The sequence below is a fragment of the Eschrichtius robustus genome, chromosome X (genome assembly GCF_028021215.1).
Source record: "Eschrichtius robustus isolate mEscRob2 chromosome X, mEscRob2.pri, whole genome shotgun sequence".
Classification (NCBI taxonomy): domain Eukaryota; kingdom Metazoa; phylum Chordata; class Mammalia; order Artiodactyla; family Eschrichtiidae; genus Eschrichtius; species Eschrichtius robustus.
The window spans coordinates 72235119-72263074 of NC_090845.1; the positions used below are offsets into that span (position 1 = coordinate 72235119).

Here is a 27956-nt window from a genome sequence, read left to right on the forward strand (position 1 = left end):
TACCCTATATCCAAAGATAAAGAAGAAGCCACAATGAGACAGCAAGAGGGGCACAATCATTATAAAATCAAATCCTATACATGTCAGGTGGGTCACCCACAAACTGGAAAATAATTATACCACAGAAGTTCTCCAACAGGAGTGGAAGTTCTGAACCCCATGGCGGGCTCCTCAGCCAGGGGCTCTGGCAATGGGAAGAGAAGATCCCAGAGAATCTGGCTTTGAAGGTCAGTGGGGTTTGGTTGCAGGAACTCCACAGGACTGGGGGAAACAGAAACTCCACTCTTGGAGGGCACACACAGATGTTGCTTGCACCAGGACCCAGGGATAAAAAACGGTGACCTCGTCAGAGACTGGGCCAGACTTATCTGCTAGTATTGGAGGGCCTGCTGCAGAAGCGGGGAACAGCTGTGGCTCACTGCAGCGACAAGGACGCTGGTGGTGGTAGTTCTGGGGAGTACTCATAGGCATGAGCCTTCCAGGAGACCATCATTTTCTCACCAAGACCTGGCCCCACCCAAAAGCCTGTAGGCTCCAATGCTGGGATGCCTCAGGCCAAACAACCAACAGGGTGGGAACACAGCCCCACTCATAAGCAGACAGGCTGCTTAAAGTCTTCCTGAACACACAGCTGCCTGATAAACACCCCCTGACATGGCCTTGCCCACTAGAGGGACAAGACCCAGATCCACCCACCAGTAGGCAAGAACCAGTCCATCCCTCCAAGAAGCCTGCACAAACCTCGTAGACAGGCTCATCCACCAGGGGGCAGACAGCAGAAGTGAGAAGCACTGCAACCCTGCAGCCTGCAGAAGAGAATTTTCAATCACAGTAAGTTAGACAAAATGAGACAGCAGAGGAATATCTTGTTCTTTTCGTCGTCCCAGATGAAAGAACAAGATAAAACTCCAGAAGAACAACTAAGTAGAGATAGGTAATCTATGTGTTATTTTTTAAACATAGTCTTAAATGCTTTTAAAGTAAGTATATTTAAAAGAGACAAAGAGGTCATTATATTATAAAAAAGATGTCAGTTTATCGAGAGAATATAACAATTGTAAGTATTTATGGACTCGGAGGGGGATCAAGATGGTGGAGGAGTAGGACATGGAGTTCACCTTCTCCCACAAAAACATTGAAAATACATTTACAAGTGGAACGATTCACACAGAACAGCTACTGAATGCAAACAGAAGACCTCAGACGTCTGAAAATAAAATAAAACTTCCACATAACCAGGTAAGAAAAAAGGAAAAAGGAATCAGAATGGGGCCTACACCCGAGTGAGGGAGCTGTGAAGGAGGAAATGTTCCTGAACCTCAGGAATTCTCCTCACCGGTGGGAAAATCAGCCTGCATGGAGGGGGAGCTTCAGAGCTTAAGAGGAGAGAGCAGCAACCAGTTTGTGGAAGGCAAAACGGAGATCAACCTGCACAGAGGGTTGGCAATGCTTCCCTCTGCTCTCCAAACGGAGACACTCCTCTGTTGGTGAAAAGCTGAAAACTTTCCCTCTAAGATCAAGAATAAGGGAAGGATGCTCATTGTCACCACTTTTACTCAACATAGTTTTTGAAGTTCTAGCCACAGCACTGAAAGAAGAAAGAGAAATAAAAGGAATCCAAATTTGAAAAGAAGTAAACTGTCACTGTTTGCAGATGGCATGATACTATACACAGAAAATCCTAAAGATGCTACCAGAAAACTACTATAGTTCATCAATGAATTTAGTAAATTTGCAGGATACAAAATTGATACATAGAAATCAGTTACATGCCTATACATTAACAATGAAAAATCAGAAAGATAAATTAATAAAACAATCACATTTACTATTGCATCAAAAAGAATGAAATACCTAAGAATAAACCTATCTAAGGAGACAAAATAACTCTACTCTAAAAACTATAAGATGCTGATGAAAGAAATCAAAGATAACACAAATAGATGGAAGGATATACCATGTTTTTGGATTGGAAGAATCAATGTTGTCAAAATGACTGTACTACCCAAGGCAATCTATAGATTCAATGCAAACCCTCTCAAATTACCAATGGCATTTTTCACAGAACTAGAGCTAAAAATTTTTAAATTTATATGGAAACACAAAAGACCCCGAATAGAAAATGCAATCTTGAAAAAGAAAAAAGGAGTTTGAGAAATCAGACTCCCTGACTTCACACTATAGTCTGAAGACTATACAAATCTACAGTCATCAAAACAGTATGGTACTGGCACAGAAACAGAAACATATATCAATGGAATAAGATAGAAAGCTCAGAAATAAACACATGCATCTATGATCAATTAATCTACGACAAGGTAGGCAAGAGTATAGAATGGAGAAAAGACATTCTCCTCAATAAGTGGTGCCCAGAAAACTAAACAGCTACATGTAAAAGAATGAAATTAAAACATTCTCTAACACAATCCACCATAAAAAGACTGAAATGTAAGGTGAGACACTATAAAATTCTTAGAGGTAAACATAGGCAGAACACTCTTTGACGTAAATTGCAGTAATATCTTTTTGGATCCACCTCCTAGAGTAATGAAAATGAAAAGAAAAATTTAAGAAATGGGACCTAATTAAACTAAAAATCTGCATAGCAAAGGAAATCATAAACAAAACGAAAAGACAACTCACAGAATGGGAGAAAATATTAGCAAATGATGCAAATGACAAGGGATTAGTCTCCAAAATTTACAAACAGTGAATGCGGCTCAATATCAAAAAAACAAACAACCCATTCAAAAAATGGGCAGAAATTCTAAATAGACACTTCTCCAAAGAAGACATACAGATGGCCAGAAAGCACATGAAAAGATGCTCAACAGAACTAATTATCAGAGAAATGCAAATCAAAACTACAATGAGGTATCACCTCACATGGTTCAGAATAGCCATCATCAAACAGTCAACAAACAATAATTGCTGGAGAGGGTGCGGATAAAAGGGAACCCTTTTGCACTGTTGGTGGGAACGTAAATTGATACAACCACTATGGAGAACAGTATGGAGGTTCCATTAAAACTTCAAATAAAACTATCATATGATCCAGAAAACCCACTCTTGGGTGTATATCCAGAGAAAACCATAATCTGAAAGGATACATGCACCCCAACACTCATTTCAGCACTATTTACAAAGACATGGAAGCAACCTAAATGTCTGTTGACAGAGGAATGAATAAATAAGATGTGGTACATATATACAATGGAATATTACTCAGCCATAAAAAAGAATGAAATAATACCATTTGCAACAACATGGATGGACCTAGAGATTATCATACTAAGTGATGTAAGTCAGACAGAGAAAGAAATGTCATATAATATCACTCATATGTGGAAACTAATCAAAAAATAAAGATACAAATGAACTTATTTACAAAAGAGAAGCAGACTTTTATATGTCAAAAACATGGTTACCAAAGGGGAAACATGGTGGGGAAGGATGAATCAGGAGCTTGGGATGAACGCATGGACAATACTATATATAAGATAGATAAACAACAAGGACCTACTGTATAGCACAGGGAACTCTACCTAATATTCTGTGATAACCTATATGAGAAAATACTCTAAAAAAGAATAAATATATGTGTATGAATAGCTGAATCACTTTGCTGTATACCTGAAACTAACACAACAGTTTAAATCATCTATACACTAATAAAATTAAAATATTAAATAAATAAATAAAAATTTAAAAAGTATTTATACATTCAACATTGGAGCACATAACTGTATATACTGAATACTACCAGGTCTGATGTGAGAAACAGACAGTAGTACAATAATACTACAGCACTTCAATACCCCACTTTTAAAAATGGATTGATCTTCCAGACATGAAATCATTAAGGAAAGCATTGGACTTAAAGAACATTTTAGACTAGATAGAAATAAACATTCCATCCAACAGCATCAGAATACACATTCTACTCAAAGGCATTTGAAACATTATTTAGCATAGGGAGGGTGGGAGGGAGGCTCAAGAGGGAGGGGATATGGGGATATATGTATACATATAGCTGATTCACTTTGTTGTACAGCAGAAACTAACACAACATTGTAAAGCAATTATACTCCAATAAAGATAAAAACATCTTAGGCAATAAAACATGTCTTAGGGAATTTAAGAATATTGAAAGCATATCAAGCACCTTTTCTGACCAAAATATTATGAAGCTAGACATTACCTACAAGACAAAAACTAGAAAATTCACAAATATATAAAGATTAAATAACATGCTTCTGAACAAGCAAAGGATCCAAGAAAAACATTTAAAAAAATCAAAAAGATATTGAGACAAATAAAATTTGAAAGAAAATATATCAAAACTTATAGGTTGCAACAAAGCAGTTCTAAGAGGGAAGTTTTAGCAATAAATGCCTACATTAAGAAAAGAGAAATATCTCAAATAAGTAATCTCTTTTGACCACAAGGAACTAAAAAGAAAAAGAAAAAAAAAAAAGAAAAAAACTAAGCCTAAAGTTAGTAGAAAGAAGGGAATAACAACAATCTTGGTGGAAATAAAAGAAATAGAGACTAAAAAGACAATAGAAAAGACCAAAGAAACAAGGAGCCGGGGTTTTGAAAAGACACGCAAAATAGACAAACAAATGTACCAAGAAAAAAATGAAAGAACTCAAATAAATAAGAATTTCTATTTCATCAGAAATGAAGTAGGAACTATGACTACTATAACCACAGAAATATAAAAGATCAGTTGAGATAACTATGAACAATTATTCACCAAAAGATGGACAAACTAAAAGGATTCCATAAATTCTTGGAAACATACAACCTACTAAGACTGAATCATAAAGAAATAGAAAGTCCAAATAGACCAATAATGTGTAAGGAGACTGAATCAGTAATCAAAAGCCTCCCAACACAGAAAAGCCCAAGACCATATGACTTCACTGGTGAATTCTACAAAAGTTTAAAAAAGAATTAACACCAGTCCTTCTGAAACTGTTCAAAAAAGTTGATAAGGAATGAACACTCCCAAACTAATTTTTATGAAGCCAACATTACACTGGTACCAAAGCCAGAAAAAGACACTATAAGAATAAACTATATGCCAATATCCTTGATGAATATAGATGCAAAAATTCTTAACAAAATATTAGTAAACCTAATTCACCAATACATTAAATGGACTGTACAACATAACTAAGTGGGATTTATCCCTGGGATGAAAGGGTGGCTCAACATACACAAATCAATAAATGTGATACACTGCATTAATAGAATAACAGATTAAAGTCATATTATCATCTCAGTAGATGCAGGAAAAGCATTTGACAAAATACAACTTCCTTTTATTATAAAATCCTTAACAAATTGAGAATAGAGGGAACATACTTCAACATACTAACAGCCATAAATGACAAACCCACAGCAAACCTTACCGGCTATGGTGAAAGGTTAAAAGCTTTCCTCTAAGAAGAGGAGCAATAAAAATGTGCCCATTCTCACCATTCTTATTCAGCATTGTCCTGGAATCCCTATCCGGAGCAACCAAGCAAGGAAACGAAAATGTCATCCAAAATGGAAAGGAAAAAGTAAAACTGTATCTGTTGCATAAGACATAATCTTATATCTAGAAAATCCTAAAGTCTCCACCGAATAACTCTTAGAACTAATAAATGAATTCAGTTACATTGCAAGATAAAAAATCAATACACAAAAATGAGTTGTGTTTCTATATATTAAAAATGTAGTATCAGAAGGAGAAATAAAGAAAACAATCCCATTTATAATAGTATCAAAAAGAATCAAATACATAGGAATAATTTAACCAAAGAGGTGAAATCTTAGTACACTGAACAATAAAACATTGTTGAAGAAAAACGAAGATGACAAAAATAAATAGAAGAATATTCAATGCTCATGGATTTGAAGAATTAATATTATTAAAATATCCATACTGCCCAAAGCAATCTACACAGTAAATGCAAACCCTACCAAAATTCCAATATCATTTTCCACAGAAATAGAAAAACAATCCTAAAATTCATATGGAACCACAAAAGGCCCCAAATACCCTGAGCAACCCTGATAAAGAAGAACAGAGCTGGAAGCATCACTCGTCCTGATTTCAAGCTATATTACAAAGCTATGGTAATCAAAAGAGTATGGTATTGGTATAAAGAAAGATATATAGATCAATAGAACAAACTAGAAGGCCCAGAAATAAACCCATGCATAAGTAGTCAATTAATTGTTGACAAATGAAGCCAAGAATATACAATGTACAAATGACCATCTTTTCACTATATGGTGTTGAATAAACTGGACAGCTACATCCAAAAAAAAGAAACTGGACCCCTATCTTAATCAACTCCAAATGGATTAAATAATTAAATATTTAATTAAGACCTGAAACCATAAAACTCCTAAAAGAAAATATAGGGGTCAGGTTCCTTGACATTGGTCTTGGCAATATTTTTTTTTTTTTGTATTTGACAACAAAAGCAAATACAACAAAACCAAAAATAAACAGGGGAGGCTACACCAATCTGAAAAATTTCTGCACAATAAAGAAAACCAGCAACAAAATGAAAAGACTATCTAATGAATGAGAATAAACTATTTGCAAATAGCATATCTAAGATGCTAATAACTAAAATGTATTAATAACATATACAACTCAATAGCAAAAAAGCAAATATTCCAATTTAAAAATAGAAAAAGGACCTGGATAACCAAAGAAGATATACAGTTGGCCAACAGGTACATAAAAAGGTGTTCAGCATCAATAATCATCAGGGAAATGTGGATCAAATCCAAAATGATATATAGCCTTGCAACCCTTAGAATGTCTATTATCAAAAGGACAAAAGACGCAAATCAATCAATGCGATACACCATATTAACAAATTGAAGAATAAAAACCATATGATCATCTCAATAGAGGCAGAAAAAGCTTTTGACAAAATTCAACACCCATTTATGATAAAAACTCTCCAGAAAGTGGGCATAGAGGGAACCTACCTCAACATAATAAAGGCCATATATGACAAACCCACAGCAAACATCATTCTCAATGGTGAAAAACTGAAAGCATTTCCTCTAAGATCAGGAACGAGACAAGGATGTCCACTCTCACCACTATTATTCAACATAGTTCTGGAAGTCCTAGCCACGGCAATCAGAGAAGAAAAAGAAATAAAAGGAATACAAATTGGAAAAGACGAACTAAAACTGTCACTGTTTGCGGATGACATGATACTATACATAGAGAATCCTAAAACTGCCACCAGAAAACTGCTAGAGCTAATTAATGAATATGGTAAAGTTGCAGGATACAAAATTAATGCACAGAAATCTCTTGCATTCCTATACACTAATGATGAAAAATCTGAAAGAGAAATTATGGAAACACTCCCATTTACCATTGCAACTAAAAGAATAAAATACCTAGGAATAAACCTACCTAGGGAGACAAAAGACCTGTATGCAGAAAACTATAAGACACTGATGAAAGAAATTAAAGATGATACCAACAGATGGAGAGATATACCATGTTCTTGGATTGGAAGAATCAACATTGTGAAAATGACTCTACTACCCAAAGCAATCTACAGATTCAATGCAATCCCTATCAAATTACCAATGGCATTTTTTATGGAGCTAGAACAAATCATCTTAAAATTTGTATGGAGACACAAAAGACCCCGAATAGCCAAAGCAGTCTTGAGGGAAAAAAATGGAGCTGGAGGAATCAGACTCCCTGACTTCAGACTATACTACAAAGCTACAGTAATCAAGACAATATGGTACTGGCACAAAAACAGAAACATAGATCAATGGAACAAGATAGAAAGCCCAGAGATTAACCCACGCACCTATGGTCAACTAATCTATGACAAAGGAGGCAAAGATATACAATGGAGAAAAGACAGTCTCTTCAATAAGTGGTGCTGGGAAAACTGGACAGCTACGTGTAAAAGAATGAAATTAGAATACTCCCTAACACCATACACAAAAATAAACTCAAAATGGATTAGAGACCTAAATATAAGACTGGACACTATAAAACTCTTAGAGGAAAACATAGGAAGAACACTCTTTGACATAAATCACAGCAAGATCTTTTTGGATCCACCTCCTAGAGTAATGGAAATAAAAACAAAAATAAACAAGTGGAACCTAATGAAACTTCAAAGCTTTTGCACAGCAAAGGAAACCATAAACAAGACGAAAAGACAACCCTCAGAATGGGAGAAAATATTTGCAAATGAATCAACGGACAAAGGATTAATCTCCAAAATATATAAACAGCTCATTCAGCTCAATATTAAAGAAACAAACACCCCAATCCAAAAATGGGCAGAAGACCTAAATAGACATTTCTCCAAAGAAGACATACAGACGGCCACGAAGCACATGAAAAGATGCTCAACATCACTAATTATTAGAGAAATGCAAATCAAAACTACAATGAGGTATCACCTCACTCCTGTTAGAATGGGCATCATCAGAAAATCTACAAACAACAAATGCTGGAGAGGGTGTGGAGAAAAGGGAACCCTCTTGCACTGTTGGTGGGAATGTAAATTGATACAGCCACTATGGAGAACAATATGGAGGTTCCTTAAAAAACTAAAAATAGAATTACCATATGACCCAGCAATCCCACTACTGGGCATATACCCAGAGAAAACTGTAATTCAAAAAGACACATGCACCCGAATGTTCATTGCAGCACTATTTACAATAGCCAGGTCATGGAAGCAACCTAAATGTCCATCAACAGACGAATGGATAAAGAAGAAGTGGTACATATATACAATGGAATATTACTCAGCCATAAAAAGGAACAAAATTGAGTCATTTGTTGAGACGTGGATGGATCTAGAGACTGTCATACAGAGTGAAGTAAGTCAGAAAGAGAAAAACAAATATCGTATATTAATGCATGTATGTGGAACCTAGAAAAATGGTACAGATGAGCCAGTTTGCAGGGCAGAAGTTGAGACACAGATGTAGAGAATGGACATATGGACACCAAGGGGGGAAAACTGCGGTGGGGTGGGGATGGTGGTGTCCTGAATTGGGCGATTGGGATTGACATGTATACACTGATGTGTATAAAATTGATGCCTAATAAGAACCTGCAGTATAAAAAAACAAACAAAACAACTAATACTAAACTTTCATTGGGTTATTTGTATGGAAATATGTTAATATAAATGTTTCAGACATTACATGAAATTTCTAAAAATCTTAGATTTGTATTTGTATGGAAATATGTATGGAAATATGTTAATATAAATGTTTCAGACATTACATGAAATTTCTAAAAATCTTAGATTTGTATTTGTATGGAAATATGTATGGAAATATGTTAATATAAATGTTTCAGACATTACATGAAATTTCTAAAAATCTTATATGTTCTGGTATAATGTTATAAGTAATAATCCTAGTTATTACTTTAAAATGTATATCTCAGAAATAACTAATTTTCTTGTCAACTGCATTATTAGGAACTTTCATCAAATCTTTAACCGTGGTCATTTTTAAGTCTTTTGTCATTTACAGACAGTTCTGGGTGTACTCTGATGATTTTGCAAATATGTTCCTATAAAAGGGTTACATCTTCAAGAAATTCATGGAAAAGACTCTGACAAGTACAGGTTTCTGGTAACTGACTGTACTGCTGAACTGAACGAATAAGCATTTTCAGAACTCTAATGAAAAACTGATGAACTCATAAAAGTGCTAACAAAAGATCAAGATGAAAAAAAAAATTAATTACATGGGACTGAGTGAACTGATGAGGATGAGTATAATTTTTGTGACTTTCTGTCTGAATTAAAAAAAAAAAATCCCACAAGGACTCAGAGGTAAAGAATATACAAATCAATTTTCACTGCAAAGTAAAGGAGCTGTTACAGTGGAGGATTACTGGACTGAATGTCAATATTATGACATAGTATGAGTGTGTTTCATGTTTGGTAATTGCAATCATTGTTGCTTTTGTTGTGGTCATCCATGTACAATGCTTGGTGTCAGTCTATTTATCTCTTGTAAAAATAAAATACAGTGTGTGTGTGTGTGAAAAAAAAAAAAAGGACAAAAGATAACAAATGCTTGTGAGGACTTGGAGAAAAAGGAGTACTTGTAACCTATTGGTAGGAATGTAAACTGATTGAGCCACTATGGAAAACAATATGGAAGTTTATCAAGAATTTAAAGATAGAACTACCAGATGCTCCTGCAATCCCTCTTCTTGGTATATATATCCAAAAGAAAAGTAACCACTATTTTCAAGAGATATCTGTACTCTCATATTCATGGCAATGTTATTCACTATATCCAAATTATGGAAACAACCTAAGTGTTTGTCAATCGATTAATGATAAAGAAAATGTGATATATATGTGAATATATTATATATGACTATAATAAAATATTGTTCATCATTAAAAAAAAAGGAAATCCTGCCATTTGTGACAACATGAACAAAACTGGAGAGCATGATGCTAAGTAAAATGAGCCAGACAAATACTGTATGTATTCTACTTATACGTGGAATCAAAAAAATAAATTTGAATTCATAGAAACATGGATAGAAAATTGGCTGCCAAATACTGGGGTTTAGGGGAAACAGGGAGAGTTTGGTACAAACATTCAATTGTACTATGAATAAGTTCTGAGCATCTGATGTATAATATGGTGACAAGATTCAATAACTATATATTGTATAATTGAAATTTGCTAAGTGAGTAGAATTTGTGTTCTCACTAAAAAAAAAAAAGGTAAATATGAGAGGTGATGATGTGTTAATTAACTCAATTGGGGAGAATCTTTCTCAATGCCTATGTACATCAAATCAACATGTTGTACACTTTAAATATCTTAAAATTTTATTTGTCATTTATACCTCAATAAAGCTGAAGAAAGGAAAAAGTAAAGAAAAAAATAAATATCTCAAACAGCCTAACATTGCTCTGCAATAATCCAGGAAAAGAGTGTTATACAAATATGTTTTCTTCTGATTTTTAACTTTTAATAAGGTAAATATCAATAGATAGGACTCACAATATGAAAATTCTTTACAGTACTCAGTATACCCAATAATATTTTAAGAGAATAAGTGTTCTTGAACAAAAACATTTAAAAACCAGTCCTATAACTTTCAAGGGTGCTACACTTCCTATAGAATTATATTTTTTTTCTTTACTAACCAGCAATAGAATCCATCAAATAAAATCTCATGTTGATTCCCATTATATAAAAAAAAATATTTAATATGAACTGCTCTGGTTGAAGCTGGTAGTGAGAATTGTCCCTTTTCTAGTCTTTTGGGCTTCCTAGGGTTTTATGAAACACATTTTGAAAGTCGTTGCTCTAGGGTTTCAGAAAATAAAAGTATTGACTGAGCTTAATTGCTTTATGCAACATCCCTAACCCTTCAACTTATCTTCCACAAATAGCCTCCATACATTTTGTATAAGTTAAATTTATAACCATCCACCTTTTTTCTGGAGAGGGCAGTCTCCATGTTTTAATATATTTTTGCTCTTCTTCCTGGAATGGCCTGATGACTCACTCCTCAAGTCTCAATCAACCTCCAATAATGAAGGTCTACTGTCTCCTATAACTTGGCTATGTTTCCTAAAATATTTAATTCAACTACTCTTAATATACAGCAATTCCACTACTATAAATTTATCCTCTGAATATACTTAATCATAATCATTTACATAAAGATAAATGTACAAGAAAGTTCATTGCTTCAATGATTGCTATAGCAAAAAGCTAGAAACAACTTAAAGTTTATCAACAAAGGACTAGTTAAATAAAATATAGCATATCCAAATAATGGAAAGCTATATGAATATTAATAAGTAAGCTAAATATATGTACCCTGACATAGATACTATTAAGTAGATAAATCATATTGTAGAATAACATGCACAATAAAATTCTAAATATTTACTAATTAAAAACTTATATGAGGAAAATCACACCATAATTAAAGTTAGAAGATCAATGAAACACTAGTTTAAAAATTTGTGCTACATGTGACAAAAGGGCAAACATTCTCAACATATAAAGAATTCTCATAAGTATGTAAGAGAAAAAACAAATCCTGACCAAAAAATTAGTTTAGAACATGAACAATAAAATTATTTAAAAAGAAAGAAATGGCTTATGGACATATGAAAAATTGTTTAGCATCATTGATAATTAAAGAAATGTAAATCAAAAATGTTAAAATTTTCTACTATCAAAATGACAAATACCAAAAAGTATAAAGTGGGAGAAGCAGTAGCAACCATGCAGCTATGCAAAGGTTATCTACGTGCTGTGGCCAGCAAGCACCTGGCACATGCCAGCCCTGCCGCCAAGATTACTGAGAGTGTTTTCTACAACTGTAATTCTATTTCTGTTTTGTAAGTAAGTTTATTTGCACCTTTTTTTAGATTCCACACATAAGCGATATCATACGATATTTGTGCATAAGACAGAAAACAATCTTATGGTTACCAGGGTGGAAAGGTGGGAGGGATAAATTGGGAGATTGGGATTGACGTATACACACTACTATATATAAAATAGATAATTAATAAGACCTACTGTGTAACACAGGGAACTCTACTCATTACTATGTAATGACCTATATGGGAAAAGAGTCTAAAAATGAATGTATATATATATATATATATATATGTATGTATAACTGATTCACTGTGCTGTAAAGCAGAAAGTAGCACAACATTGTAAATCAACTATACACCAATTAAAAAAATAAGTAAATAAAAATTTAAAAATATGACTAAGAGGAAGGTCAGCTCTGCCAAGGGCACAGCACAGGAGAAGCCCAAGAGGAGATCAGCAAAGTTGTCAGATAAACCTACTCCTGCAAAAATGGAAACAAAGCAAAAAAAGGCAGTAGGAAAAGATAAATCTTCACACAAATATTGCAGAGAAAATGGAAAACGGGAGAGAGGGAGATCAAGATGGCAGAGTAAAAGGAAGTGGAACTCACCTCCCCCGATAAACATGTCAAAAATACATCTACATGTGGAACAATTCTCACAGAAAACCAACCCTTTTATAAGAGTACTATTCCCATTCATTAGAGCTTTGCCCTCATGACCTAATCATCTCCCAAGGCCCCATCCCCTAATACCATCACACTGGAGATTAGATATCAACATATAAATTGGGGGAGGGGAACACAAACATTCGGTTTATAACATTCTGCTCCTTGCACCTAAAAATTCATGTCCTTTTCAAATGCAAAATACATTTATTCTATCCCGATGGCCCAATCTTGTTTCAGCATCAACTCTCTTTTCCTCAAGAAGCACTCCAAATCATGATTATGAAGACAGAGAAGTTCCATGATCTACTGTCTGCAAGCTAGAGACCCAGGAAAGCCAGTGGTATAGAACCAGTCCAAACCAAAAGACCTGAGAGCAAGGCAAGCCAATGGTACAAGTCCCAGTCTGAGTCTGAAGTTCCAAGAACCAGGAAGACCAATGTACAAAGGAGGAAGAAAATAGATGCCTCAGCTTTACAGAGAGAAGAAATTCAAACTTCCTCCATAATTTTGTTCTATTCAGGTGCTCAACTGACTGGATGATGCCCAGTCTCAATGGTGAGGGCAATATTTTTTACTCAGTCTACTGATTTAATGATAATTTCTTCTAGATACCCCCTCATAAACACATCCAGAAATAATATTTTACCAGCTATCTGAGCATCCCTCAGTGCAGTCAAATTGATATATAAAATTAATCATAACAGATGGAACCACAAAATATTAAAAATAGAATTACCATATGATTGAGCAATTCCACTTGTTCATATATACCTAAAAGAATTGAAAGCAGAGTCTTGAAGAGATATTTGTACACCCATGTCCATAGAAACATGATTTACAGTCATCAAAAGGTGTAAGCAACACAAGTGTATATCAACAGATGAATGGATGAACAAAATGTAGTATATATGTATAAGAGAATATTATTCAGCCTGAAAAGGGAATAAAATTTTGACACAGGCTACAACACAGATGAACCATGAGGACATTATGCCTAGTGGAATAAGTCAGTCATAAATAAAAAATTACTGTATGATTCTTGTATGACAGCTTGTATGAGGTACCTAGAGCAGTCAAATTCAGAGAGCTAGAAAAGGTAGTAATGTGGGTGCCAGGGAATGATGGCAGAAAAGAATGGAGAGTTGTAGTTTAGTAGGTATTAAGCTTCAGTTTTACAAGATGAAAAGATTTCTGGAGATTGGTTACACAAAAATGGGAATATATTGGTTCGGCCAAAACCCAATCTTATGGAAGATTGTCACTGTTCGTTCAGGTTTTCATAAGACAGTATGGAAAACCCGAACGAACTTTTTGTCCAACCCAAAAATAAACACTACTAAACTGTACATTTAAAAACCATTTGATTACAAATTTTATGATGTGTATATTAAAGTTTGTTTATCTATTCATCTCTCAATGGATATTTGAGTTGCCTCTAGCTTTTTCAAGAAAAAAAGAGGGCTCAAATCAATAAAATTAGAAATGAAAAAGTAAAAGTTACAATGGACACCACAGAAATACAAAGGAATCTAAGAGACTACTACAAGCAACTATACACCAATAAAATGGACAACTTACAATAAATGGACAAATTCTTAGAGAGGTACAACCTTCCAAGACTGAACCAGGAAGAAATAGAAAACATGAACCGACCAATCACCAGTACTGAAATTGAAACTGTGATTTAAAAACTTCCAACAAACAAAAGTCCAGGACCAGATGACTTCACAGACAAATTCTATCAAAGATTTAGAGAAGAGTTAACACCTATCCTTCTGAAACTATTCCAAAATAATGCAGAGGAAGAAACACTCCACAGCTCATTCTACAAAGCCACCATCACCCTGATACCAAAAGCAGACAAAGATGTCAAAAAAAAGAAAATTCTAGACCAATATCACTGATGAGCATAGACACAAAAATCCTCAATAAAATACTAGGAAACTGAACCCAACAACACATTCAAAGGATCATACAGCATGATCAAGTGGGATTTATCCCAGGGATGCAAGGATTCTTCAACATATGTAAATCAATCAGTGTGATATATCACATTAACAAACTGAATAATAAAGATTATATGATCATCTCAATAGATGCAGAAAAAGCTTTTGACAAAATTCAACAGCACTTATGATAAAAACTCTCCAGAAAGTGGGCATAGACGGGACATACCTCAACATAATAAAGGCCATATATGACAAATCCACAGCAAACTTCATTCTCAATGGTGAAAAACAGAAAGAATCTCCTCTAAGATCAGGAACAAGAAGAGGATGTCTGCTCTTACCATTTTTATGCAACATAGTTTTGGAAGTCCTAGCCTTAGCAATCAGAGAAGAAAAAGAAATAAAAGAAATCCAAATTGGAAAAAAGAAGTAAAACTGTCACTGTTTGCAGATGACATGATACTATACATAGAAAATCCTAAAGATGCTAACAGAAAACTACTAGAGCTCATCAATAAATTTGGTAAAGTTGCAGGACACAAAATTAATATACAGAAATTGGTTGCATTTCTATACACTAACAACGAAAAATCAGAAAAAGAAATTAAGGAAACAATCCCATTTACCATCACATTAAAAAGAATAAAATACCTAGGAATAAACCTACCTAAGGAAGCAAAAGACCTGTACTCAGAAAACTACAAGATACTGATGAAAGAAATCAAAGATGACACAAACAGATGGAGAGATATACCATGTTCTTGGATTGGAAGAATCAATAATGTGAAAGTGACTATACAACCCAAAGTAGTCTACAGATTCAATGCAATCCCTGTCAAATTACCAATAGCATTCTTCTACAGAAATAGATCAAAAAATTTTACAATTTGTAGAGAAGCACAAAAGACACCGAAGAGCCAAAGCAATTTTGAGAAAGAAAAACAGAGGTGGAGGAACGAGTCTCCCTGACTTCAGACTATTCTACAAAGCTTTAATCATCAAAACAGCATGGTACTGGCACAAAAATAGAAATATAGATAAGTGGAACAGGATAGAAAGTCCAGAAATAAACCCATGCACCTATGATCACCTAATCTATGGAAAGGAAGCAAGAGTATACAGTGGAGAAAAGACACTCTCTTCAATACGTGTTACTGGGAAAACCTGACAGCTGCATGTAATAAAATAAAATTAGAATATTCTCTAACACCATAAACAAAAATAAACTCAAAATGGATTAAAGATCTAAATGTAAGACTGGATACTATAAAACTCTTCAAGGAAAACATAGGCAGAACACTCTCTGACGTAAATTGCAGAAAGATCTTTTTTGATCCCCCTCCTAGAGTAATGAAAATAAAAACAATAAACAAACGGGGCCTAATTAAACTTAAAAGCTTTTGCACAACAAAGGAAACCATAAACAGAATGAAAAGACAACCCACAAATTGGGAGAAAATATTTACAAACATAACAACTGACAAGTGATTAATCTCCCAAATATACAAACAGCTCATTCAGCTCAACATCAAAAAAACAAACAACCCAATCAAAAACTGGGCAGAAGACCTAAATAGACATTTCTCCAAAGAAGACATACAGATGGCCAACAAACACATGAAAAGATTCTCAACATCACTAATTATTAGAGAAATGCAAATCAAAACTACAATGGGGCATCACCTCACACCAGTCAGAATGGCCATCATCAAAAAATCTACAAACAATAAATGCTGGAGAGGGTGTGGAGAAAAGGGAACCCTCCTAAAAGGTTGGTGGGAATGTCAATTGTTACAGCCACTATGAAGAACAGTATGGGGGTTCCTTAAAAAACTAAAAATAGAGCTACCATATGATCCAGCAATCACATTCCTGGGCATATAACTGGAGAAAACCATAATTCGAAAAGATACATGTTCTCCAATATTCACTGCAGTACTATTTATGAAAGCCAGGACATGGAAGCAACCTAAATGTCCATCGATGGAGGAATGGATAAAGAAATGTGGTATAGACCACAACTGACGAGGTAACTTCCACCTTGGGCCTTTTTCCAGGCTCCTTGTTGCAAACTGCTTGTGAGTAGCAACCATCCAAGTGAGAAACCCGTGTAAGTCGCTGCAGAAATGACTGTGCACAGCCCATGAGGGACAGTCACAAAAGAGTTTCTCCTTGGGATGATATTACCTCTTTTCAGTCTTTAAGTTAGACATGGGAGAAGGAAGATGTGCTCACAACAGACCAAGCTGCCCAATCTCAGGTCTGGGTTTTCTGGACTCTGTTTTTTTTTCTGGTAAATAAACCCTGAGGACTGATCAGCTCTTGCACGTCTAAAACCATGGCCTATGAAGCAATAACTTTCAGAGATGTGGCCATAGAGTCCTTTCAGCATGCGTGGGAATTTCTTGATCCTGTTCAGAAGAAGTTGTACTATGATGTGATGATGGAGAACAATAGTAATTTGGTCTTAGTGGGCCATTCCATTTATAAGCCAGACATAATTGTGTTACTGGAGCAAGGAGAAGAACACTGAATGGTTGTGAAAGAAGAGACAAGAAGCTGGATTACAGATTTGGATTCAAGTTATAAAATAATCAGTGATAGAAAGACATTTATATCTGGAAAAATTCATCTCTTTTTTTGCATCAGAGAATTCATAGTGGTGAGAAACCCTATGCAGATGAAGAATGTGGGAAGGCCTTTAGTTATGCCTCAAACCTTGCTCAACATGGAAGAGTTCATGTTGGAGCAGACAGACAGGACTCTAAGATGACATCAGTTGTACCACTGAAGGAGAAGAAGCTCCTGGATGTCAAATTAAAGGAGCTGCCTAGCTGGATAATAATGTGGGGTTTCATCCCTAAAGGCATTGCTGGAGCGTTTCAAAGAGGTTATTACTGGTATTACAACAAGTATTTCAATGTGAAGAAAGGGAGCATCGCTGGGCTTTCTATGGTGCTGGCAGCTTATGTGATTTTCAACTACTGCTGTTCTTACAAGGAACTTGAACATGAGCAGCCACGTGAGTACCACTGAAGAGGGTGCACTCTGCATTCTTGACCATGACCTTTGCCGGGCACCCCTGAATCCTTTCATATCCTAACGGAGAATTAACACCCAATAAAAGATGACTGGTTAAAAAAAAAATCTCTCTTATCAACTTTCAAGTATGTAATACAGTATTACTAACTATACTCACCATGCTGTACATTATATCTCCATGACTTATTTATTTTATTATTGGAAAATTGCAGCTTTTGACCACCTTTACCCATTTCACCCACTGTTTCTGGCAACCATCAATCTGTTCTCTTGTATCTATGGCTTCAGTTTTATATTTTTGTTTTTGACTTTTTTTTTGTTTTGTTTTTTTTTTTTTTTAGATTTCACATACAAATGAGATCATACAGTATTGGTATTTGTCTTTCTCTGTCTGACTTCACTTAGTATAATGTCCTCAAGATCCATCCATGTTGTCACAAATGGCAGGATTTCCTTCTTTTATGACTGAATAATATTTTATTGTATATATGCCACATTTTTAAAAAATCCATTAATCTCTTGATGAACCCTTGTTGTTTTCATGTCTTGGCTATTGTAAATAATGTTGCATTGAACACGGGAGTGCAGGTATATTTTCAAGATAGTGATTTTGTTTCCTTTGGATAAATACCAAGAAGTGGAACTGCTGGGTTATATGGTAGTTCTAGTTTTAATTTTTTGAGGAACCTCCATACTATTTTCCATAGTGGCTACACTAATTTACATTCCCTCTAGCAGTACATAAGGGTGCCCTTTTCTCCACATCCTTGCCAACACTTGTTATTTCTTGCTTTTTGGTAATAGCCATTCTTACAGGTGTGAGGTGATATTTTATTGTAGATTTGATTTGCATTTCCCTGATAATTAGTGATGTTGAGCACATTTTTTGGTGCCTGTTGGTCATTTGTAAGTCTTCTTTGGAAAAATGTCTATTCAGAGCCTCTCCCCATTTTTTAACTGGGTTGTTTGTTTGTTTTTCTATTAAGTTGCATAAGAGTTTTTAAAAAATATATTGTGGATTGTAAATCAATTATAATATAAAATAAAATTTTTAAAAAGAAATGTGGTATTATATATAATGGAATATTACTCAGCTGTAAAAAAGGACAAAATGATGTCATTTGTAGTGACATTGTAAAATAGATAACTAATAAGAATCTACTGTATAGCTCAAGTAACTCTACTCAATACTCTGTAGTGACCTATATGGGAATAGAATGTAAAAAAGAGTGTATATATGTATACGTATAACTGATTCACTTTGCTGTACAGCAGAAACTAATATAACATTATAAATCAACTATACTTCAGTAAAAAATTAATTAAAAATAAATAAAAAATTTACAAAATCCCACTTTATTAGCCCACCTACATCTGTCTCTTAAACTGTGTCTAGACGGGAAAAATGAGTCTGCTTAGTTCTGAATATATATATATATATATATATATATATATATATATATATATATATATATATATATAAAACACAGGTGGGGTGTGTTAGAAGGGTAAGAGGAATGGCTACACTTTGACCACACTGCTCCTCCCCTAATCCAGGGCAGAACTACTTTTCCTCCAGTGGGAAAAAGAGAGCCCAGGGTAGACATCCCCAAGCATTGTGGGTTGTTTCTGAAGAGAGTCACTCTGGACTTGCCTAATGGGGATTGTGGGGGAATCTATGGATCTTGACCATTGAGAACTGGACTGTGATGGAGAAGCAGGCAGGTCGCTTGTAGCAACCAGCTCTCAGACCTTGGCAGACTGAATTTCTAGCTTCAGCACACAAGTAGAAGTCCAAACCAAGTGGATTTGCTCACCTGCAAAACCAAAATGGTAGCCCAGTCTGACCAAAGAACTCAGCAGGATGCAGGCCTGCTTGATATGGGACCACAAACAAACAGGGTTTTTGGGCCTGGAACCTGGTCTGCCCCTCTGCCAAAGCAGGAAAGCTAAGTCATAACCCCAATCACTGTTAAGTGTAGCTCCCAGTCCTGTTCAAGAAAGAAGCCTGGTTGGAAATCTTGTGAGGTTGATTAGCCCAGCACAGTTGAGTGGAGAATTCAGCAGGCAGTGCTGACTGTCTAAAGAGCAAAGCCAGTGGTCCCATTTGACTAGAGAACTTGGATTGCAGTACTGCTTAAGTCAAGACCACAAACAAAGAGTCTTGCTGGCCTAAAACTAGTTCTAACACTGTGCCTTGCTAGAGGAGCTAATTCACAGGCCTGCCCATTGCTGAGGGAACCTCCTGGCCCACATGTTCAAGAAGCCTGTACTGAGAACATGGGAACTGCTTTAGAGCCTGGCCAGCAGCTTTGCCTATCTGCAGAGCCAAGCCAGCAACCCTATATGGCCAGAGAGTTTGGTGCAGTTTTGCCTGATTAGCTCTTGAAACAAGAGTCTTGCTAGCCTTGGGGCCTATTTTGTGGTCCTCCCTAGGCAGGGAGGCTAATCTGTAGTCTTGTCTGCTGCTGAATACAGCCTCTGACCCTGCCAACCAGGAAACCTAAATGGAGCTCCCTGGAATCTCAGTATCCCATCTTGCTGCCCAGATTCAGCAGCACTTGACCAAAGAGCCCAGCAAACAGATCTGTATATACAGAGCCAAGACAGAGGTCCTGTATGTCCAAGGAGCTTAGCACACAGTTCTGTTGAATTTGATTTCCAAAGAGCCATGCAAGCCCTATGGCTTTTTCTGCAGCCCCACCCAAGCAGGAAAGCTAATTTATAGCCCTACCCAAAGCTGAATACAAGGTCCAGCCAGCCCTGACCAGGAAATCTAACCAGAATTTCTGGAAATTTGTATAGCTCATCCTGCAACTTCACTTACAACAGTACTTAAGCAGAGAGCCTAGCTAGTGAGCCTACCCATCTGTAGAGCTAGGACAGTGGCCTGTCAGAGTAGGGATCTAGGTGTATAGTTCTGCCACATTTTATCACCAAACAAGAGTCATTCCAGACTTGGGGCATACATGGGCACCTTCCTGGGCAGGGAAACTAATTTGTAGCCCTGCTCACTGTTGAATCCAGTCATCAGTCTGCTTGACCAGGGAAACTAACCAGATCACTGTGGAAGCTGTGGAGCCCACCACACAGCCCTGCTTACAGTCCCATATGAACAGAGAGCAGATCCCATGGATTTCCCCATCTTCAGAAAAAAACTGGTGGACCTGTCTGGCCAGGGAATGCAATGCACATTCTTGACCAATTTGGATCACCAAACAATGAGCCATGCAGGCCTTGGGGCCCATTCTGCTTCCCTGCCAGGGCAGGAAATCTAAGTCATAGTCTTGTCTACTTATGAATATGCTACTCAGTCCAAACCATCTAGGAAGCTTGACCAGAGAACACAGGCAACTGTTGAGCCCATCTTCTAAACTTATTTGTGCAGGGAATAAAGCCAACAGTCCTAGCCAACAGTTCTCAGCCAGCAGCACAAATCTGTCCAACCTCAGAGCTCATTATGCAGCCTTGCCCAAAAATATGCCCTAATAGTAAGCTTCGTCCACTCAACGACACTACCAGCTGACCTGTACAGAACTCCACACTAAGTGAACTGGTGAAGAACTGTCAGTGCGAAAGCAAACCTGTAAAGTCTGGAAGATGACACTGCTTACAGAAATGCACAAATACAAATATAAGGAATCAAGGATCACAAAAAATCAGGTAAGTATCATGCCACCAAAGGAAACTAATAAAACTCCAATAACTGACCCAAAAGAAATGAAGATCTATAAACTATCAGACAAAGAATATTAAATAATCCTCTTAAAGGAGTTCTGTGAACTACAAATATACGACTAAACAAAATTAGGAATATAATACATGAATAAAATGAGAAGTTCAACAAAGAAATAGAAACTGTCAAAAAAAAAAATCCTAGAGCTGAAAAATACAAGTGAACTGAAGAATTCAATAAAGAGCTTCAAAAGCAGACTAGACCATGCATAAGAAAGAATCAGTGTCCTAGAAGACAGGGCATTTGAAAATATGCAGTTGGAGGCTCAAAAAGAAAAAGAATTAAAACGAGTGAAGAAAGCCTACAGGACTTATGAGACATGATCAAAAGAAACAATATCCACCTTATGGGAATTCCAAAGGAGAAGATAAAGAGAAAGGAACAGAAAGTATATTTAAAGCAATAATGGTGGAAAACTTCCCAAACCAGGGGAGAAAAATGGACATCCATATCTATGAGGCCCAAACACCCCAAATAAGTTAAAACAAAATAAGGCTATATAGAGGCACACTATAATAAAATTTTCAGAAGTCAAAGACAAAAAACAATTTTGAAAGTGGCATGAAAAAAGAGAAAAAAATGAATACAAGGGAAACCCCATAAGACCATCAGTGGATTTCTCAAAACAAATGGTTCAGGTCAGAGAGAATGGGATGATATATTCAAAATATTGAAAAGAAAAAACAAAACTGTCAACCGAGAATACTATACCTGGCAAAACTGTAGTTCAAAAATAGAGGAGAAATAGACTTTCCCAAACAAAAAATAGAAGAGGGAGGTCATCAACAGTAGACCTACCTACCTTATAAGACATGTTAAAGAGAGTTCTTTGACTGGAAGTAAAAGGATGCTAATTAACATGATAAAAACATATGAAGGTAGTATAAAACTTACAGGTAATGGTAAATATATAGTCAAAGTCAGATTATCTCCTATGGTAATGGTAGTGCATGATTCATTTAATTTTATATTAAAAACTTAAAAACAAATGTACTAAAAATAACCATAACTACAATAATCTGCTATTGGTTACAAAATAAGATAAATATGTAAACTATAACTTTAGTAACCTAACATTTGAGGGAAAGGAGAAACAAAAGTATAAAGTTTAGAAATGCTGTCAAAGTTATCATTTTAAAATAGGGTGTTACAATTTTAAGACATTTTTAAGATATGTAAGCCTCATGGTAAACACAAGAAAAAAACCTGCAGTAGTTACACAAAAGAACATAATAAAAAAAGTCAAAGATTATTGATGTCAAAAGTCATCAAATCACAAAAGAAGACAGCAGATAAGAAGAGAAAAACAATGATCTACAAAACTGTCAGAAAACAATTAACAAAATGTCGGGCTTCCCTGGTGGCGCAGTGGTTGAGAATCTGCCTGCCAATGCAGCGGACACGGGTTCGAGCCCTGGTCTGGGAAGATCCCACATGCCACGGAGCAACTGGGCCCGTGAGCCACAATTACTGAGCCTGCGCATCTGGAGCCTGTGCTCCGCAACAAGAGAGGCCTCGATGGTGAGAGGCCCGCGTACCGCGATGAAGAGTGGTCCCCACTTGCCGCAACTAGAGAAAGCCCTCGCACAGAAACGAAGACTCAACACAGTCATAAATAAATAAATAAATAAATAAAAGAACGTGAATTTCTTAAAAAAAAAAAGTCAATAGCAAGTCCTTACTATCAATAATTAGATTAATCATAAATGGATTAAATTTTCCAATCAAAAGACATAGAATAGCTAAGTGGAATTTTAAAAAAGATCCAATGATATGCTGCCTATGAGAGTCCCTTGAACCTTAAAGACACACATAGACTGAGTGTGAAGGGATGAAAAAATATATTTCAAGCAAATGGTAACCCCCTCCCAAAAAAACGGCAGAGCTAGTTATATTTGTATCAGACCAAACGACATTAAACTAAAAATGGTATAAAGGAAAAAGGTTATTATATAATGATAAAGAGGTCAATCCATCAAGAAGATATAACAATTGTAAATATTAAAACACTCAATATCAGAGCACCTAAATACATAAAACATACACTAACAGAACTAAGAGGAGAAATAAACATCAACAAAAAACTGTTGGTGATGTTAATACCCCACTCTTAACAATGGATAGATCATCCAGACAGAGAATTAATAAGAAAGGGGTGGTTTTGAAAAACACTATAGGCCAAATGGCTCCAACAGACATACACAGAACATTTGATCTGACAACAGCAGAATACACATTGTTAGTGAACACATATCAAACGTTTTCTAGGATAGAGCATATGTTAGACCACAAAATAAGTCTTAGCAAATTTAACATTTAAATAATAACAAGTACCTTTTCCAACCACAATGGTATGAAACCAGAAATCAATTAAAGGAGAAAATGAATACATGAAAAACCAAGGAGTCAAAGAAGAACTAAAGGGAAAAGAAAAAGTATCTTGATACAAATAATAAGGGAAGCACAACACATCAAAAGGTATGTGATGCAGCAAAAGCAGTTCTAAGAAGGAAGTTTTTAGCTACATATCAAGAAAACAGGGAGATTTAAAATGCACAACATAACTTTACACTTCAAGGAAACAGAAAGAGAAAAATGAACCAAACCCAAAGCAGCAGAAAGAATGAAATAATAAAGATAGCAGCAGTAATAAATGAAATAGAGAAGAGGAAAACAATAGAAAAAAATTAACAAAACAGAGTTGGTTATTTGAAATGATAAATAAAATTGAAATTATTTTAGCTAGACTAACCAGAAAAAACAGGATTCAAATCAAGAAAATTATAAAGAGGAAATAACATAACATATCACAGAAAATTGAAGGATCATAAAAGACTACTATGAACAGTTATACACCACCAAACTGGACAACCTGTGAGAAATGGATAAAATCATAGAATCATTCAACCCACCAAGACTAAGTCAGAAAGAAATAGAAAAACTGAAGAAACCAAATACTAGCTTGGATTGAATCAGTAATCAAAAATATTCCAGCAATTCTATCAAACATACAAAGAAGAATTTATACCTATCCTTCTCAAACTCTTCAAAAAGATTGAAGAGGACTGAACACTCCCAAAGTCATTCTGTGAAGCAACCATCACTCTGACACGAAAACCAAAGACACTACCAAAAAAGAAAACTACAGGCCAATATCTTTGATGAAGACAGATGTAAAAATTCTCAACAAAATATTATCATACTGAATCCAACAATACATAAAAAGGATCATACACCACGATCAATTTGGATTCATTCCAGGGTCACAAAGATGGTTCATCATATGCAAATCAAACCATGTGATACACCACATCAACAAAAGAAAAGACAGAAACCACATGATCATCTCAATAGATGCAGAAAAAGCATTTGACAAAATTCAATATCCATTCATAATAAAAACTCTTGCCAAAGTGGGTATAGAGGGAACACATCTCAACATAACAAAAGTCATTTATGACAAACCCACAGCCAACATAATACTCAATGGTGAAAAGCTGAAAGATTTTACTCTAAAATCAGGAACAGGACAAGAATGCCCACTCTCACCACTTCTATTCAACATAATATTGGAAGTCCTAGACATAGCAATCAGACAAGTAAAATAAATAAAAAGTATCCATATTGGAAAGGAAGAAGTAAAATTGTCCTTATATTCAGATGACATGATATTATATATAGAAAAGTCTAAAGACTCCACACAAAATCTATAAAAACTGATAAATGAATTAGCAAAGTAGCAGGAAACAAGATTAATACACAGAAATATATAACATTTCTTTACACTAACAGTGAAATATCAGAAAAAGAAAGTAAAAAAAAATACATAAATTAAATAAAATGCCTAGGAGTGAACCTAACCAATGAGGTGAAAGACATAGGCTGAGTACTATAAAACTTTTATAAAGGAAATAGAAGGTTATTCAAAGAAATGTAAAGATATTCCATGCTCTTGGATTGGAAGAATTAATATTGTTAAAATGGCCATACTACCCAAAGCAATCTACAGATTTAATGTGATCCCTGTCAAATTACCCATAACATTTTTCACAGAACTAGAGCAAATAATCCTAAAATGTATATGAAACCAGAAAAGACCCAGAATTACCAAAGCAATCCTGAGGAAAAAGAACAAAGCTGGAGACAACCCTTCCAGACATCAGAAAACACTACAAAACTACAGTAGTCAAAACAGCATGGTGGGCTTCCCTGGTGGTGCAGTGGTTAAGAATCCACCTGCCAATGCAGGGGACATGAGTTCAAGACCTGGTCCAGGAAGATCCCACATGCCACAGAGCAACTAAGCCCGCAAGCCACAACTACTGAGCCTGTGCTCTAGAGCTCTCGAGCCACAACTACTGATGCCTGTGTGCTTAGAGCCCATGCTCTGCAACAAGAGAAGCCAACACAATGAAGAGTAGCCCCTGCTTGCTGCAACAAAGACCCAATGCAGCCAAAAATAAATAAATAAAATAAATTTAAAAATTAAAAAATAAAAACGGCATGGTATTGGAACAAAAACAGACAGATAAATCAATGGAACAGAAGAGAGAGCCCAGAAATAAGCCCACACACCTATAGTCAAATGATCTTCAACAAAGGAGGCAAGAATATACAATGGGGAAAAGACAGTCTCTTTAGCGAGTGGTGGTGGGAAAGCTGGACAGCCACATATAAATCAATGAAGTAAGAACACTCCTGCACACCATACACATAATAAGCTTAAAATGGCTTAGAGACTTAAATATAAGGCATGACACCATATAATTCCTAGAAGAGAATATAGGCAAAACAGAAATCATACCAATGTTTTCTTAGGTCAGTCTCCCAAGGCAATAGAAATAAAAGCAAAAATAAACAAATGGGACCTAATCAAACTTATAAGTTTTTGCACAACAAATGAAACAATAAACAAAATGAAAAGACAACCTACAGACTGGGATTAAATACTTGCAAACAATGAACCCAACAAACAAGGGCTTAATTTCCGAAATACCCAAACAGCTCACACAGCTCAATAACAAAAAAACAAGCAAACCAATAAAAAAAAAAAATGGGCAGAAGATCTAAATAGACATGTCTCCAAAGAAGACATACAGATGGCCAGCAGGCATATGAAAAGATGCCCATGATTCCTAATTATTAGAGAAATGCAAATCAAAACTATACTGTGGTATCACATCACACCAGTCAGAATGGCCATCTTCAAAAAGTCTACAAATAATGAATGCTGGATAGGGTGTGGAGAAAAGGGAACCCTCCTACACTGTTGGTGGGAATGTAAATTGGTGCATCCAACATGGAAAACAGTAAAGAAGTGCCTCAAAATACTAAAAATAGAGTTACCATATGATCCAGCAATCCCACTCCTGGGCATATGTCTGTAAAAGATAAAAGCTCTAATCCCAAAAAATACATGCACCCCAATGTTCATAGCAGCACTATTTACAATAGGCAAGACACGGAAGCAACCTAAGTGTCTATCAACAGATGAGTGGATAAGGAAGATGCGGTGTGTGTATATATATATATATATATATATATATATATATATATACACATATACACACACACACACACACACACACACACACACACAAAATGGAATATTACCCAGCCATAAAAAAGACTGAAATATGAAATAATGCTATTCACAGCAATATGTTTGGAGCTAGAGTTTATCATACTAAGTGAGGTAAGTCTGACAGAGGAAGACAAGTGTTATATGATATCACTCATATATGGAACCTAAAAATTAATACTAATGAACTTATTTACAAAACTGATTTACAGACATAGAAAACAAACTTATGGTTACCAGAGAAAATAGGGGGAGGGATAACTTGGGCATGTGGGATTAACAGATGCACACTACTATATATATAATAGGTAAACAACAAAGATTTACTCTATAGCACAGGGAAATATACTCAGTATCTTGTAATAAACTATAATGGAAAAGAAAAACCTAATTATTTTGCTGTACACATGAAACTAATACAATATTGTAAATCAACTGTACTTCAATTTAAAAAATCTCCCAATGAAGAAGAAAAGACCATATATGACCAGCCCTCAGCTAACATCATACTCAATGGTGAAAATAAAATATTTTCCTTTAGATCAGGAAAAAGCCAAGGATGCCCACTCTCTC

At 35.4% G+C, this 27956-nt stretch overlaps 1 protein-coding gene across 2 annotated transcripts; it reads left to right on the top strand.

Annotated features, from left to right (window-relative positions):
- Positions 1-17793: 17793 nt before the first annotated feature.
- LOC137757357 (ATP synthase subunit f, mitochondrial-like) lies at positions 17794-18060 on the top strand. 2 transcript variants are annotated; one of them, XM_068534075.1, is made up of 2 exons: positions 17794-17913; positions 18031-18060. In XM_068534075.1, exons 1-2 carry the CDS (start codon positions 17794-17796, stop codon positions 18058-18060), a joined length of 150 nt encoding a protein of 49 aa, XP_068390176.1. The 2 variants fall into 2 exon arrangements, with proteins under 2 accessions (XP_068390176.1, XP_068390175.1); XM_068534074.1 differs by having other exon boundaries at positions 17794-18060.
- The last annotated feature ends 9896 nt before the right edge of the window (positions 18061-27956 follow it).

Coding starts and splice junctions, on each gene's coding strand:
- LOC137757357 (XM_068534074.1), top strand. CDS start 17,794: ATGACATCAGTTGTACCACTGAAGGAGAAGAAGCTCCTGGATGTCAAA.